The 18,445-nt window shown below is 40.7% G+C and overlaps 1 protein-coding gene across 4 annotated transcripts in view; it reads right to left on the minus strand.

The window, feature by feature from the left end:
• Window positions 1-18,445, minus strand: part of LOC104909217 (ephrin type-B receptor 5) — a 72,167-nt gene that overhangs the window by 30,118 nt on the left and 23,604 nt on the right. For 3 of the 4 annotated variants that reach the window (XM_010717465.4, XM_085236026.1, XM_085236010.1), the window contains 2 exons: window positions 11,984-12,048; window positions 10,643-11,339 (listed from right to left, as the gene is read on the minus strand). In XM_010717465.4, the coding sequence (XP_010715767.2) occupies window positions 10,643-11,339; window positions 11,984-12,048 (762 nt within the window). Of the gene's footprint in view, window positions 1-10,642; window positions 11,340-11,983; window positions 12,049-18,282; window positions 18,347-18,445 lie in introns of all 4 variants that reach the window. The other variant, XM_010717471.4, reaches the window with a different exon arrangement.

The raw sequence follows: 18,445 nt of genomic DNA on the forward strand, positions 1-18,445 counted from the left end.
TACTATGCTAAAGGAAAGCAGGCTTCCACCTCCAATATCAATAACAAACTTTGGAAATTATTTCTAACTCACTTAGGCTCTAAGTGAACATTTATGCATTTTTCTTAACAACTAACTTCAGAAAAATAGAATATCCCACTTATTGATCCTCCTTTTCATATGCATTCAATTCCTATTGCTTTGAGTTTTCTAAGTACTTTGGGGATTTCTGATGTATACTTTGGGCCTGCGTACAGCCACATTCCAGACATAGCAATCAATAACATCCATGAAGTCCTGTGAGCCTTAGGTCTCTAGTATCATATTCTCTGTTTGCAGTCTTCTGACTGCAGCATAACCTCCACATGTATTGTGATAGAGTGGTAAGTCCTGGAAGAGTCAGACTGTAATGCGGACTTCAAGAATGGTGAATGATAGTAATTAGATGCTTGTATTTCCAGAAGAAATGGCAGATACAGAGCAAGGATCACACTTCCAGATTCTCATTTCTGTCACCCCTACTTATTTCTACTTCCTATGTCAAGAAAAAAAAAATAACCAGCAAACTGAAATCACACAGCATACTAGAAGCTAAGCTGATCTGTAGAGATTAAATAAGACTCACATCTCCCTCACCTTCCTAATGAAAATTTGGGGGGAAAAAAATAGAAAACAGACTATGACCTAAAATTCTAGTTAACTGCATTTTTCATTTGCAGTTTTGTCCAATATAGCTGGACTGATTATAGTAGAGACTAATTGACCTTCATGTAGCTGAAGAATATCCTGCATGGTCAAGGACCACAGCTGTCACACACCTTCTCCTTCCATGCAAACTCAGCTTCCGTATTCAGTTAGGCAGCTGAACACATTTGTGAGCATATTTATCCTTTCCAAAATTGCCTAAGATATGATAGCTTACTGCTTATAGATGGCACCAATAATCATCCCCATGACATGAGGCTCTTTCTAACATTGCCTCAGTCCAGTCACTTTATAAATAAGGTATCAAAGATTAACTCAGAAGGAAAGAGAAAAAAATTCCCTAGCAACCTAAATATGCTAAAGCTATCTCCTTTTAGTCCAGCAGTTGTAGTGAGTCTAGAACCGTCTTTCCATAGTGTCTAGCTTTCACTCATTTCTGCAGGATTCCCTTCTTTACACTCTCGAAGTTTATAGTTTTTGTGTGCCTAAAATTCCCTTCTTAATGCAGATCATGGCATCATGTTCACTTTCTGTATCTTACAGTCTCTGCAGATTTCTACTGTGTTCACTGGAAACAGTCAATAACAAATACCCAAGCTGAAAGGAGCCCACCATTACTAGGACTAACACGTATTGCCTTAGTGAACATCACCATCTTAGGACCATCCTGGAGAAAGCCTGAACAAGAACAGCTTCCCCTGAAACACTTCCACCATTTGCCTATAGAACAACCTCACAAAAAAAAAACATCGATAGAAATTAAGCCACAGGCCTTGTCACTGGATCATCCCCCAGGCACCAGTACTTACCAATAAAACACAGAGTTAGGCCTTATCAATTGAGGAAATCTAATGCAAGGACAGAAGGTAGCAGAGCTAGCACTTCAAGGGATGTAGTAAGCTGCCACTTCCCATTAATCAAGGCTATGATAGGAGAATGCTGACTCTGGCATGCGCAGGTGCTTTTTCTCCCAGCATGTCTCAGACATTTTCACATCTTGGCCCAGTTCCAGAATGCCACAACAGTTTAGTTGGGCAAAGCTCATCTCAGAGACACTGACCCAATTTTCCTTAGCTCCTCCCTAGAATATTCCATGCTGTGTTGTCTGCATTTATCTGAATGCTCTGAGGAAAAGTTCCTCAGAGAGGCTAGAGAAGCAGTTTCTGATAGAGGACTAGCATGTCATAAATAGCAGAGAAAAGTCCTGGGATCATGTGTAGAAGAGGACGGAAATAAAGAAAGCAAGAGAGAAGAATAGGCATAACAAAAAGCTCACTTAGGCAATAAGCAAAGAAAGGTAAGCTTCTGAGAGCAAACAAAATAGAATAAGGAGAAGGATCAAGAAGGATAGACAGAAATATCAATGTACATGTACCCGCAGTGCCATTTTTAGGGCACGACACACAGTTAATGTTTTGACTATTTGTACCCAGTCATACTTTGGTTCAGAGCTGGGACTTAGGAAGACACTTAGAAGAGCAAAAAATCATTCTCCTTTTGACTGAGACAGTGATAAGAGCCCTGGGGAAAATTCCTTTCCTGCAATTGCTTAGGAAAAATTCATGTTTCCATTTTAAAATATGGCAATTGTGTGACTGATCAGTTCTGAAACAAGACATGTCTGGGATATATTTGCTCTGACTGCAAGTGTAGGAAAAGAAATAGTCCAGGTACTAGATCAACAAAACTTTTTGATTCATAAGAATAAGATCAGTATGTAAAAATACATAACAATGATAAAGGATGCTATATCTAGGGAGCTGTTGCTAGTCCAGAAAAGATTTACAGGAAAAATTGCCCAATTCTTATACATACATATATGTGTAGATTATACAGACACATTCTCATGCTCAAATCTCTTGAGCAACAGAGTAAGGGAAAGTTAAAGGAACATTATTGGATGGGATTTAATCAGAACATCCTCTCCAAGTCACCAGTCTGTTTTTGGGTGCTATCCTACTATTAAGGAGAGAGCACAACAATACTAGAAGGCAACTGCTTGGGGAGGTCAGATGGAAAGAACTCTAGAAGAGGACAGAAGAGATCTACTGGCTTTGATATTGGTTATTGATAAATTTAGTAATCTGAAAATATTTCTTATTAAACTGCATTTGTAGGATTGAATGAAAGAAGCCCCATACTCTTACAGTTATCCAGCAGAGATGCAAAGGTTTTAGGACTGCACTGATATTATTACATCCAGTTTTGGATCCCTCAGAGCTATTGAAAAACGGGAGCAAGTTCAGCAGATGGCCACTTATACATTCATACAACTGGGGCAACTGCTCTATGAAGAAAGGCTGAGAAAACTTCATTTTATTAACCTTGAGAAGAAAAGACTTGGGGAATCTGGAAGCAGTCTTCCAAAGACTTTTCTTGGAAGACAGACCTAGGTTCTTTGCAATTGTGCACAGTAGAAAGATGAGAGGTAACAGGCATAAGTTGAAAAACAGAAGATTCTGACAAAGTACAATGAAATTCTTTCCATCATCACAACCATCAAGGAAAATTTCCACAGAGAGGTTATATGGTTTCCACTCCTGAGGACATTCAAGACCATATTAAAATAAAGCCCTGAGAAACCTCTCTGATCTTTTTCTGAGGCTGTTTTGAGCAGGATGTTAGACAGGAAATATAGATCAGTCACTGCCCAGATATAACTCTTCTCTAATCACACAATATATATGCAAACCTTTTACCAGTGCCCTATTACATCAGTTCAAGACAGTGCTAGGGAGCCTTAAGACATGGTTTGCATCACTGCCTGATCTGATAATGACTTATTCTTGAAAAATCAGACACCCATACCTTTACTTGCATTGGACCTAGTGACTGTGTGGTTTTAAAGTGAGTCCATTCACCTATCTAATCTGTTGGTAAAGTAGTCCAACAAATAAACAGTGTGGGACAGCAAGAATGAATATTAGATGTGAGAGTATCAAAAATAAACAGAGTATCAGAGCTGATATTAGAGTAAAACTGTGAGGAATATAGGAATACTTGAGATCACAGCCAGAGAAAACTGGCTGTGCAGAGGGCCTCACATATGAATGACTCTAGGCAAAATATTATCAGCATGGAGTTTAAAAAAGGATAAGTTGGTATGGGTCATGCTGCTTGCTCTCTTGAAATAGTGGAGGACAATGCAAGACAAAGATGTGAAATGGATCAGCTGTAAAGAGGGACAGAGTTTTGTAGTTACAAATGTGGTTCAGCTCTGGTCAGCAGTGCATTCCTGTTGATACCAGCTGGGACAGGCACATTCCAACGTGAGGTAGCTCCTAATCTCTCCACAAAGAAATCAACCCTGCAGTCCCCCCACTGCCAAAACCTTGTGAATCCAATATATTACTAAAAACATTTTTCCCCTAGCTCTCTCCCTTCTTCATTGAGGGGTTTAATGGAGAAGGTTTAATAACTGATACTAGCCCTCAGTAATAGGGTTGTGATTCATTCTACAATGAATACAATACAATTGCAATTTTATCTTCTCCAGCTCACTTCTTAATACATTGGCAAACAGCCAAATGCCCACCCAGCCACTCCCCACCCTCAGCATGACATGGGGAAAAAACAGGATAAGAATGTGGATTGAGATAAAGACAGGGAGATTTCTTACCCATTACTATCACAGGCAAGACAGATTTGTCTCGGGGAAACTTAATTTACTGCTCTTTAAAATAAATTTGGGTAGTTGAGAAACAAAAAAGAAATGCTAAAACAATACTTTTCCTCCCTTCTCTGTTACTCCTTCCCGCCAAAATCTTCTATCTCACTCAAGAAGCACAGGGGAAGATGGGATGTGTGTGGTCAGCACATAGCAATTCCTTCTCTCTCATGCTTTTGCCCTTCCCTGGCATAAGTTCTCCACAGGCTGCAGTTCCATCAGGAAGTATTCACCATTAGAGCACTGGGTCTACCACAGGCTGCAGAGAATATCTACTCTGGTGGCTGGAATACTTCCTCCTCCTGCTCTATCATTCTCTCTGCTGTTTCTCAGTCTTTTTATTCTCTCTTCCGCTCTCTGTCTGGTATTTTTTCCTTTAAACGTGCTTGCCTAGAAATGCCATATGTCTGATCAGTTCAGCTGTGTCCTGTCCTTGGGCTATTGCAGAATCGTCTGGAAACAGTTGTGTCTGGCACAGGAAAGCCCCTAACCTCTTCCAACAGAGGCTGCCCCTTCATTCTCCACCATTACTAAATCCTTATCACAGAAGCTGTATATGTTGTGATACCCAACAAGGGGACAAAGCAGTCTAACTCTAACCAGGAGACTTCAGTAAGTATATTTATATCTCATGATCTTATGATCTAAGTAGCTCCCACCACTCCCCATCCCTTTCAAAGTGTGGTTCGATTTGTGTTCTTTCCAATACTTCTATTATCTTTTCTCCCTCAGAGATCAAAGTGGATAAAAGAAGAAAAGCTGATTCTCTGAGATACATAAGCAGCGATGTAGCTGGTGGGCAATTGCAGATGTAGAAATACACAGATACAGTAATGGCACATTTTCAATGATAAAGGGCAAACACTGTATTGGATACAGAAGAAAAAGATATAACGCTTGATTGACAAAACTGCTCTGGAGTTAGTTTGTATTCTGGACTTCAGAGGGAAAAAGAGAAACACATTATTAAATTAATAGCCTTATTTCAATGACTTTTCAAGTTCAAAGATCACCTTACTCCTTCATTTGAAAGTGTTAGCTTAGCACTTTATCAAATAGTCATTTCTTCTCTTTCCCCCCGACATTCTCATTATTGAAATATTTTCTAAATGATGTTTTAGTCATTAATTCTAAGTACTATTTGCAAAAGCATCTGATAACCCATGGGACTTTTAGCTAAGAGCCCACGATAAACAGTGGGCAGTGAATGCCAAGAAACATATCACACTGTAAACTGATTTGTGGGAATGAAATCCAGGAGCAACTGCTTCCATAAATCAATCTGTCAATTTGAGATTTACCAGTGAGTTGAGTAATATGGGAGCCAATAATCTAAGATGACCTAATCACTCAGAAATTTCTATTCCAGACCCTCTGTGAGGAAAATCCCTTAGAGCTGCAGAAAACCCCACAAGACAAGAATCACAGAATCATAGAATTACAGATTGTCAGGTATTGGAAGGGATCTTGAAATATCATCAAGTCCAATCCCCCTGCTTGAGCAGGAACATCTAGATTAGGTCACCCAGGAATGTGTCCAGGCCTCCAGAGATCCCACAAACTCTCTGGGCAGCCTGTTCCAATGTTCTATCACCCTCACCATAACGAAGTTTTTTTCTCGTATTTTTGTAGAACCTCCTATGTTCCAGCTTGCACCCATTATTCATTGTCCTATGATTGGATGTCACTGAGAAGAGCCTGGCTCCATTTTCCTGACATTCATCCTTTATATATTTATAAGCATTAATTATGTCACCCCTCACTCTCCTCCAAGCAGGAGACCTAGAGACCCAGCTCCCTCAACCTTTCCTCATAAGGGAGATGCTCCACTCCCTTAATCATCTTTGTAGCTCTGTGCTGGACTCTCTCGAGCAGTTCCCTGTCCTTCTTGAACTGAGGGGCCCAGAACTGGACACAATATTCCAGATGCAGTCTCACCAGGGCAGAATAGAGGGGGAGGAGAACCTCTCTCTACCAATCACACCCCTTTTAATACACCGGAGGATGCCAATGGCATTCTTGGCCACAAGAGTGCAGTGCTGGCTCATGGTCACCCTGCAGTCCACCAGGACTCCCAGGTCCCATTCTCTTACGCTGCTCTCCAATAGGTCAGTCCCCAGCCTATACTGGTACAAGTATACAAAAAGACTCTACACTTGCCCTTGTTATATTTCATTAAATGTCTCCCCACCCAACTCAACAGCCTGTCCAGGTTTTGCTGGATGGAAGCACAGACTTCTGGTGTGTCAGCCACTCCTCCCAGTTTTGTGTCATCAGCAAACTTGCTGACAGTGCACTCTATTTCCTCATCCAAGTCATTGATAAATGTATTGAAGAGTACTGATCCCAGTACCAACCCTTGAGGGACTCCACTAGATACAGGCCTCCAACTAGACTCTCTCCTATTGAACAAAATTCACTGGCTTCTTTCTTTCAGCCAGTTCAAAGTCCACCTCACTACCCTGTTGTCCAGACCACACTTCCTCTGTTTAGCTGCAAGAATGCTGTGGGAGGCATTTTCATAAAAGATGAAGGTTGGTCAAGCATGACTTCCCCTTGGTGAGGCCATGCTGACTGCCCCTAATGACGCTCTTATCATTGATATGCCTAGCAACAGCACCAAGGATAAGCTGTTCCATCACCTTTCCAGGGATGGAGGTGAGGCAGACTGTAGTTACCCGGGTCCTCCTTGACCTTTTTGAACACTGGAGTGACATTTGATTTCCTCCAGTCCTCAGGCACCTCTCCTGTTCCCCATGACTTACAAAAGATAATGGACAGTGGCCTAGCAATGACTTCTGCCAGTTCCCTCACCACCCGCAGGTGCATCCCATCAGGACTCATGGATTTATGGATGTCCAGATTTCTTGTTGGCCCCTAACCTAATCGTCATTAACCAAGGCAAACTCCTCCTTGATCATGACTTCCTCTGGGGCCTCTGGGGTATGGGGCCGTATGGCAGTACAGACAGAGACAATGAAGGCATTTAGTAACTCTGCCTTTTCTGTACCTTCTGTCACTGGGACACCCACCTCATTCATCAGTAGGCCTACACTGCCTCTAGCATTAGTTTTATCTGCAATGTATTTGAAGAAGCCTTTTCAGTTGTCTTGGCTCCTCTTGCAAGGTTTAATTCTAAGGAGGCCTTAGCTTTCCTACTGCCTCCCTACATCCTCTGACAACAGCCTTACATTCCTCGCAAGTTGGAATACTGTTGGGATACTCTGATCTTGAGCTTGGAAGAAGCGTTCCCTGAATACTAGCCAACTATCTTGGGACCTTTTAACTTCAAGTACCCTGTTCCATAGGATTTCCCCTAGCAATTGCTTGGAAAGGTCAAAGTTGGCCCTTTTGAAGTCTTGGGTTGTGATTCTGCTTGGTCTTCTGTTCTTCCCACATGAGATCCTGAACTCCACCACCTCAAGGTCGCTGCAACCAAGGCTGCCCTTAACCTTCACCACTTCAACCAGATCCTCCTTGTTAATGAGAACAAGATCCAGCAGTGCTCCTCCCCTATTTGGTTCATCTACCATTTGCATCATTAAGTTATCATCAGTGCACTGGAGGAGCATCCTGGACTGTGAATGGCTCGCTGAGCATGCCTTCCAGCAGATATCAGCGTAGTTAAAATCCCCTATGATAACCAGTGTCTGTAATTCTGAGGCTGCTATCAGCTGTCTGTAGAAGCCTCATCAACTTCCTCATCCTGGTCCGGTGGCCTGTAATGTACGCCCAAAACTGTACCACCTATGCCAGCCACACCCACAGACTCTCATTTTTCATCTGCCCCAGGACAGCACTCAATGAATTTTAGTTGCTCTCTACCACCTTGTCTTGCTGGCTTGTCTTTCCTGAGAAAGACATAGCCATCCATGACCACATTTCAGTCATGTGAGCTGTCCCTCCAAGGCACCCTTTTTACACACATCTCCAGGAAGAAAATAAAACAAGATTCCAACTTTCCCTTTTCTTCTGTAACTTGCCATTCTCCTCTCTGATTGTTTTGCAAAAGAAAAAATTCTACTTGGATAAAGTGAAAAGTGATGATCCCCCAACCATATCAGCTTGAGGTCTGACTTATCTTAGATAAGTCATTCTGTTTAGCTGGAGAAATTTGCCGTACAGTAAGAATCATCAAGCACTGTTAAGAAACTAATGAAAGAAAGAATATCTTAACTGATGGTAGGAAGCAGAGAAGTAGAAGGGCTTTCTATCTACTCTGAATGCTTCTTGCCAAATTCTTTGTACTAAATAAACAGCCAACAGTTGTTCCAGGAAGGACTCCCATATGGTGAGGAAGAAGGCAATGCCCACACTCTTCTACTAAAGAAGAGTGGAATTTGCTTTTCCTTCCTATCCCTAGTTCACCCTTTGGTCCTGATAAAAAGAGCTCTATGCAGGACATTCAGTAGAGGTCTGCTCTTAGACTTCTGCTTTTGCTCTGTTATTTCATATAGAACACTATATAATCACATACCTAATCCTTCAGTTCTTAGGAAGAAGTGAGAACATACAAAGAGGAGAAGTACTGGAAAAGACACTTTATAAAGTATAAACAAGAGGACAAATTGAACTAGCTGAATGTTTTTTTTCATTCTGACAGGACAGCAACATATTTTTAGCATAGGAGTTCAGGTCCTCAAGAGCTTATGAAAAATGGGAGGAGAAAAATAATCTTCTAACACTAAGGTTCACTAGTTGGTTGTTTTTGTTTGGTTATTCTATGCTCAGGAAGCAATTAGTAGGAGTAGTGTTCTGAGTTTGATAAACTGTAAAACTTAAAATATTTGCCTATTCTCATCTATGCCCAGCTCCTGCAGTAGTGGGACTGCAGGGGAGTGTCTGTGTTTTGAAGCCTACAAAAGCCAGAACGTTTGAAAATCTGTAAGATATTTTTAAAAATCCTCATTTTTACTTGCCCATTCTAATTTCCATAGTTTTTGAGTGCTTACAACTACTGTCTGATACTAAATTTTTGACTGGTAGTTTACCTGGATTTTGTATTAGTCGTAGTACTGGTAAAGACAACAGTGGTAGTGCTATTTAGAACCACTGTATGACCGACTGAGTTTTCTCTTTTAAGAGCAATACTGTATGAATGTAGCTTTCAGGATGAGCAAGATAAAAAGACACACACATTTTAATTGTTCTCAAAGAATAAACAAATAAGCAGTACTAACTAACTTTAATTACTCTCATAAATCTTCAGCACAATGAACTGTGTTTTAATAATGTTATTTTGCATAACCCCAACCACTTCAAAAAAACAGAAAGCGAGTAATAAATTGACAACCATTAACAATTATTGGATTTGAACTTTGTGTTAACCAGAATACTTGTACTCTCAATGTCCCAGTCAAACTCTTATTTGAATAAATTATAGTCCAACTTTAAAATTGTGTCTGCAGCTGAAAACAAGCTCCACATTAGATTTAATGTTTTAGAGTACTAATTGTGGTATAGCAACATTTTATATTGCTGGGATGCTCAGTAGATACATATCAAAACCAAGGAAGGATGAAAATGACAATATACATAATATTATATAAGCAAGATAAGCCACAGTTTGGTCTAGTGGATTGTCTTGAGATTGAAATGGGAAGACAGTCAACATATTAGTCTGGATAGTCAGGTTTTAGCCAAATACCATTACTTAGAGATGGCCAAATTATTCTACTTACTCTTAGAAACATTTCACAGAATGTACCATCAGCCTCAGGGCAGAGAGTACATTAGAGAACTAAGAATAAAACAGTTATCACTGTTCCTTACCAAGTCAGGCTCACAGATCTCTGATCCACTGTCGCATGACCAGGATGCTGCTACTTCCCCTTTCTTTTTTTTACTGTTGGTTTCAACAGCACGAACAAAAGGGCCCAAGATAGTTAGGATGGTAGGTTATATTAGATTTGACCTCAGCTCTGCTCCATGTGACATCTTTACTGTACTATTGTTGCATATTCATAAAGAATAAAGAAGTGTAACCACATTAGAGCCGTCTAGTTACAACTTTTCATTCTGGAAATATAGCCCAACAAGCTCTCTCTGGTTGCAGCTTAAACTAAGGGCCTGAATAGAGTTTCCAACTGTGTTCCTGGTTCCAGACATGGCCCCTGATACTGTAGTCTGAGGAACTGGAATCATAAGGAGAAGAAGCTGCTAGTAATCATTCATTCTCTGTGAAAAATGATTTCATTTTCTAGCTCTGTGAACTTCTGGTAAATACCAAATGTTATCAGAGGGAAAGAATAAAAAGGTGTCTACATAACGGGTGGGAAAATGGGATCTCACCTTGACAAGCTTGTTCATTGTCAACAGATTGGTAACCAGCCTTGCAAGAGCATCGTCCAGTGGCCACCATCCACTCTCCTTCTCCATTGCAGTGCAACCGAACACCTGAAGACCCAGTTGTGCTTGCTTCTTCAGCATTTGCTACACACGTCCCTGGTGACTCCACCAGTGAGGTCTTTTCTCCTCCAGCAAAAGTTTCAGGGAAGGAGGCAAATCCTTTCACCACAGCCGGACACTTGTAGAAAAAGACTTGGACTGCCACAAGGGACATACAGGCTCCTGAGTCCTGGAAGGCCAGGTAGAAGCCATGCTTTGTGAGTGGTCCAAAGCTACGTACTTTAACGTTCATCCTTACCACCTTCCCAGTTCTGTCCACCTGGGAAAAGCTTTCATCAGCTGCAATAGTATCCACTTTGGTCCAGGGGCCTTCATGCCACTCTGGCAGTTCCTGAGAGGCTATGTCGACATTTGACTGGTGGTAGTAGAGTGTGAAAGTCTCTTTGCAAGTAGAGGCCACAGTACGCATGCTGGCACAGTCTCTCACTGAGAAATGTAGGCGGACATGGACTCGGTGGGCACCACGTCGCTCTATGAAGTGAGTACGCAACCAGTTATTTTGACCTGGTTCATCCATGTTACAAACTTGAAAGGTTCGGATCTGGCGCTCCTTATCATCCCGGACACTTACTTCTTCCCACTATAAAGAGAAAAAGAAGAAACGATATACAAAATTTAAAAAGGAATTTGGCGTTCAACTATGCCAGAAATACTGGACAGGACTTCTCCCTTTTCTTTCTTCTTTCCCTGTTTATGGTAGGATTTGAACCTGCTGCTGTCATGCAAAACAACACACTACACAGGACTGAGTATGACCTGGTAAAGAAGAGCTGTTTAAGCACATAGGAAAGAATTGTTTTGAAACATAACTCATGTAAAATTGTCATGTGGCATTGAGAGTCTTAAAGTCAGAGAGTCACATCTTTCCCCACTACTTCCCTGTCTCTACATACATGCATAACACAAACAAGACAGAGAAACGAGATCACTGTGGAGAAAACGTTAATGCATCAGTCTCTCCTACCCAATTTCATCAGTTGGTCTGAGCAGAAGGTTGAATAGAGACCTATTAAGTATTTTAGAAGCAGAAAGAAAGGCAGTAGTATCATACCCAGTATCATCTTCTTTTAGTAATCTTGTTTGAACAAAATATGTTCAAGTTCTTCCTAAGTACATGAAACCATAAAACAAATCTTGTTTATTCCAGTCTCCCTTTCTTCATCAGCTGCATGCACACCTTCCCAGCAGAGATGATGTCATGAAAAGGGCAAAGGAAATGCTTACCCCATCAGGAGGGTGAGAAGTCCAGCCAATCTCTGAGGTTTCTCCAGTTGTATCCAGAAGTATTTCTGTTTATATTAAAAAAGATTAAATAAAAAAGTATGTTGTGCTTTCCAAGTCAGTCTAGAATCTTATCTGTCCCTCACAAATTGTCTTTGACAATTAAAATCAAAGAAGTCATCTCTTGTAGAGAGCTTCTACACACCCAGAATATACATTCATATTTTGAGATTAAATACAATAGCTTACCTCTATATTAGGAAATAAAGCATGCCCAACACAGAAGCATGAGGCACGTGATCATGCCTATTCTACGGTTACTAGGTTGTTTGGAAATATTCTGGCCACAAAAAATCTCTACCAGGCAAAGTGTAAGCAGAGTCACATTATTGAATAGTTATTGTAATGAGCAGTACAGGTGAGAACACCCTCCTTTTCGAAAGGAAATAGCAGAACAGAAAGATTAATTGCATGAACTTATGCCAGGCTTTCCATAGGACCATGGTTGTGCGTACATAAACATGGACTAAGCCAAAACACGTTGGTTTCCAGCTCTGGAATAAAATTTCTGTGGTGGGAGTTTAGGACAATAACTGAATCTGTAGTGTATTCACTTTGTTCTGGAACAGAGCATTAGGCTGCAAGTCCAGCTTCATCAGAAGCTCAGTATTAAACAGTCTCTTGCATTATTTGCTCAAGAGTAGAGTATATGCAAAATTTCACAAGCCTAACTTATTCCCTGAAATAGTCTGAATTTCCATTGAATATGAATCTACCACTGGAGACAGGTACTAGATTTCACTGTTCTTGGAGATGGTATTCTCTGTTCAGGTACAAAACAATACAGAACAGATTGTAACAGTGCAAGCTATATATTTAGTACTCTCTAGCAGTTTATATCAGGTCTGTAAATACCCTGGGAAATACTTTTATGCAAGCATGTGTAATTTTCTGTGTACACTTATAGTGGGACATGGAAGGAAAAAAAAAGATTCAGTCAAATAGATATTGACATGTATTGATATACACTGTACAAGTCAACAGTTTTTTTTTCCCCTAAGTTCTGGAAAGTTACTCCGTTTTCCTTCACTTACTTAAAGTTCAAATTTTCTGTCTTTCTATTTTGTGTAAAAGAAAAAAAGAAACAGAAAATACTGGAAAAGAGTATTTTCCAGTACTCTGCAACATCCAGTTTATTTACACACGGTATTTATTAATTATCTCATAAGTGTTTTTTAAGGACATGATTACCCCATCTTTTATGCAGGCTTCTATTTTCAGATTATGGATTGCAAGTTTCACTATTTGTGATCCTTGGGATCTGGTCCACATTAGTCACAGAATGGTTGGGGTTGGAAGAGACTTAGAAGTTCACAACAACTTCTCAGGGCAACCTGTTTCAGAGCCTCACAAACCTCATAGTGAATAATTCCATCCTAATATCTAATCTAAATCTACCCTCCTTTAGTTTAAAGCTATTACTCCTTGACTTATCACTGCGTTCCAGAATAATGCGTTTTTTCCCTGCCTTTCTTGTTGGCCCCCTTTTAACTACTGTCAGCTCATGTTGAACTTACCAACCAATACCCCTTTTCTTTTAAACCAATACCCAAGTTCTTTTAATCAGAGTTGCCTTCAGTCTATTCTCCATCCATCCTGTATTTGAGCTTGGGATTGCCCCAGCCCAGGTATATCACCTTGCACTTGGCCTTGTTGAACTTAATAAGGTTCACAGCTCAAGACTGACAAGGTTCCTCTGGATGGTATCCCCCTTCCAGCATGACAACTGCAACACACAGCTTGGCGTCAGCAGTAATCTTGCTGAGGGTACACTCAATCCCACAGTCCATGTCACCAGCAAAGATGTTAAATAGCACTAATCCCAATATTGATCCCCGAGGAACACCACTAGTCGCAGGTCTACACTGGAACATCAAGCTATTGATAGCAACCCTTTCAGTTTGACCATCCAGACAATTCCTTACCCACAAAGTCGTCCATCTGCCAAATCTATGCCTATTCAATTTGTAGACAAAGATACTGTGTAGAACAGTGACAAGTGCTTTGCACAAGTCAAGGTAGATGGTGTCAGTTGCTTGTCCTTCATCCACCATCCATCACTACTGTAACCTTGTTGTAGAAGGTCACCAAATTTGTCAGATATTATTTGCTTTTAGTAAAGCTGTGGTGGTTGTTACCAATCACCTCTTTGTTTTCCATATGCCTTAGTACAGTTTCCAGGAGGATCTGCTCCATGATCTTACCAGGAACAGAGGAGAGATCAGATCAATGGTTTGTATTCCCCCAGGCCTTGAATCTGCTTTCTTCCAGTGAGTGATTCTTACTTCTCCCAGTCTCTGCCTCTGTATTCAATGTGTTGGGAAATGTGGCTATAGCACTTGCCAGTGAGGGCTGAGGCAAAAAAGACAACAAGTACCTCAGCCTTCTCCATATCTCAAATCATCAAGCCACCCATTTCCTTCAAAGAAAGGCTTACATGGGCCATTAGACCAGGTTTCTCTCAAAGCAAGTCTCATGGTTCAAGCAGCTGAAGCCCAGACTGTAGCATCAGTTCTGCAACCATTTGTTGATTCGCTAAATTCAGCTGCCTGTTTTAATATTCCTTTTCTCTGACCAGGAAGACTGATGAAAGAACTACCCACGCTCCAGAGTCCCTTAACTGCAGTCCTAATGGCTGTGTAATCCTTTATGATATTCTTCAGACTGCTCCTAGCTGTATCACCAATGCCCACATGAAAAAACAGCAGTGGATAATAGTAGGTGTATGAAGCATTTCTCAGTTACAACCCCAATACGAGTTTCCAGTAATAAAAACACTTCTCTAGATAGTGCATCAAGTTGGTAAATGAGTGCCTCAATATCTCTAAAGAAAGTTGCCTACCACTATCACCTGTTGCCTTTTCTTAGTTGTACTGGTCAACCTAGGAGTGGACTGGACTGGATTAGTCACCTCCAGCAGATGTGCAATGGCATCTCAAGCTTCAGGGGAAGTATCTTCTTCCTGCTAGCCCCTGCTGTTCTAAGCTTCCATCCCTCCATGTTATTGGCTCCCCTGCCGGCTGTGTGCCAGTGGAGGAATTTTTTGATTGTTTGGCCATGAAATGTGGGTCCACCGCAGAATGCATTTGGCACAGGCTATCTATCTCCTTCTTAGATTCCCTAGTGTCATGCAGCCTCCTCACCACCTCCTGGTGCAAGCACTTGCTTGCAGGATATTCTCTACTTTGGCACACCCACACCTTTTGCAGGTGTAATCAGCTACCTGGCTCAGGAGAAAGATCTAGGTACTTTCTGCAATCTGAGGACTGCATTGTACTGAAGTAAATGGTGCAGATCTTCCACCCAGAGCTGTATTCTTTGCTCTCAGACAAGTGCCCACCGTTCTGCCTTGAGTGTTAGATCGGATGAGTGTCCTTGAGCAGTGCAGATGCTTTTGGAACAGCCCTAGCTGCTGAGTTATATGTACTGTGAGTCTTCCCCCTTGGCTAACGGAATGGCTCTCCTTCAACAAGGGAGAAATCAGCAGAAAACATCAACTGTCAGTGTTTATCCAGACCTCAGATTTCAGCAAGTCCTAGAATTTATGTTTCCTACATGAATTATTTCTTAGGATTTTCTGAGGAGCAACTGCAGTTCCCAGCTTCAAAAGCAGTGTAAAACATCCCAGCTGGCCTGCCAGAAATGGAAAAAGCAACTGCTTACTGCTAAGCCAGACCTCACTACAGTTACCTAATAGGCCTCATGAAGTGCTATGCAGTTTATTACTCAAGCTAAGATAGCACATTTGAGGAGAAAATATCTGAGAAATACCTATGCCTTCTTGAGGCATAGTCCCTGGCCAGGCTGTCCCAAGAGGAGGACTTCACATTCCCCAATGAACACTACTGACTGAACTGCACATTCTGAGGGGCTGCATGTCATGTCAATCCTTCACCACTGGATTCCCAAGTATGACTTTGACATGCTGAAATAACATGAGGTCATTTTTAAACAAAGAATATATATATATTTTTTCCTAATCATTTCTGAGTCCATCTGTTTTACCAAAGTGTAATGCAACTATGCCGTGGAAAATCTGGGAGAAAACAAAAGAAAAAAAGATTAGCGTAGGGAAAGATAGATAAAAAGTAAGAAAAGTCAGGAAAAGAAAGAAGACTGAAAATACCTGCTCAGTAACTTGAGTTCTGCCATGACTAGTGGGAAGCATATTTTCCAGATGGCTTCTCATTAGTAAGCAAGGTATATTTTATCAAGCACATGCATATTCCACAAACAGACAGAGGCTGCCTGAAGCACATAACTGTACATCTCACAGAAAATATTTTGTTAGGGGGCATTAAAAAAAAAGAAAGTGCACAAAAGTTCTTTTGTGATTCCTCTTCTAGTACTGGTTGTATGCCTCAAATCAATTCCCCAGCCTCACTGGCTGCACACACTCATAAATCTAACAAGTTGTTTAATTCTGAGAACAACTGACACAGTACAGTTCATGTTTACATGGCTAAAAACCCTGCACCCACAAAACCATATGATTGTATCCAGTCTGTCCACTAGGGTTTAGGAGAAGACTAGGTGGCATGGGCCAAGCCCATGACAAGGGACTGTTACAATATTTTAACAGAATAGATGACTACATGCCAGTGTACAGGTGTAAGCTTTCGCAATTATCTGTTCAGTTGAATTTATTGGTCTGGAAAAAAAAAAAAAAACAACAAAGAAACAAACAAAAAAAATTGGCTTGCACCATTTCTATCTCATTCAAAACCAAGGGTCTTGCAATCAGCAAATCACTCCCAGGACCAGGACAGTCCATGATATTAGAGACACTTAACTAGGTAACCTCAGAGCACCAAAGTAATGCTATTCCACTCTGGATTAAAATTGAGGAATAACCAGCATATTTGAGTAATCTGGAGTTTTTTTTAAACACAAGAGATGATCAAAATTCTCCCTTGACTCCTGCTTTAATCTTACTATTTCTACCAAGTATGAGATTCCAGTTTCTTATGGAGACTGTTATTTTAGTTTAAAGAAAATAAAAACAGCTGAGGAAAGATTCTCCTACATTTCTCTTCCCTAAATTAAGAAAAAAATATGATCTTTAATACAACAAACAGATTCACTGTACTCTTCCTAAAGGAAGCTCAAAATAAACTACATATGCATTTCAGTGTTTTCTGCTCTTACAGGCCAGAAAGGGTAAAAAAATCTCAAAGATTAGTACTGGCAGCAGCCTATTCTTAAAACACAAACCAATCTCTTCATTTGCATTGTATTATGATGTCAATATCAAGATCAATTTGGCAGAGACTAAAATTCACTACTACAGATGACAGTAGGCATATTAATGATCTTCTAGGTTATTCAGTGCTTTCAGCAAGACACTGAAATATACTGCCTCCATTATAGGCAAAATACTGCCCTGGTGCAAAAAGATGACAGTTCATCCAAGGATGATCGACTCTGGGACAACATCCTTGAAGGCAGAGGTGGCCTAATAGCTTTCTGGACTGAAACACACTTGTCCTCAGCATTTGAATAGTAGAGTGGTGCAAGGAGGAGTTATACAACCCAAGTTTAGGCCAATCCATAGCCAGAGATTAAATCTGATTTTAAGAAGACAGAGAAACAATCCCTTTACCTGTGGTTTTAGAAGGTGGTGCTAAGAATGATCAAACCATGGAATCACAGAATGAAACAAGATGAAACAGAGGTGTACAAGTCATATTGTGCAGTATCCCTCTCAAGACAAGGCTAGATTACAGTAGATTGCTCTAGGCCTCATCCAGTTGAATTCTGAGTATTTCCAAGTTTACATTGGTAGATAAAGCAAAGGGTTCTAAGGTAAAATATAGCCTTCAGGAAATTTGCTTTGCTGTGCCACTGAATGCCTAAGCAGCACAGCCCTCTGGATTCACATACTTCTTGAAAATAACTGAAATATTACTGGGCATTTTCTTCTTTTCATGACCATGTCTAAACATGAACAATGGGAAAGACTGTGAATACTCTGAGAGTTCCGGAAAGAGAAACCATTTTCTGGTCTTGTCTAAAAACATGTTGTTAGGTTCTGCTTAATCCAGTTATCTGTCAGAAGCAAGTCTGATCCAGCTCAGTGTGCCCAAGTTTTACACAACGGTTGAACATTCCCCGGGTCCAACCAATATTGAGGTTGAGTGTGAATTCTTAATAGGCATACACACAACATACACACAAACATGTAGGCATTACACACATATATATGTCTAGCCAAGAAGATCAGCACAGACAGAAACACTCACCAGTCATGACAGCACCACCAATGGCCTCATCCTGCTCACCTTTCTGGTTGGTCAGGATGCAGGTCTGTTAGTGGGAAATATATATACGTATTTATATACTGTACGGATCCCTGAAATAATTGTCCTCAAACATTGACCTTCCAGTAACTGACCTCTAGGTACA

Source organism: Meleagris gallopavo, chromosome 1 (genome assembly GCF_905368555.1).
Source record: "Meleagris gallopavo chromosome 1, MGAL_WU_HG_1.1, whole genome shotgun sequence".
Taxonomy (NCBI): domain Eukaryota; kingdom Metazoa; phylum Chordata; class Aves; order Galliformes; family Phasianidae; genus Meleagris; species Meleagris gallopavo.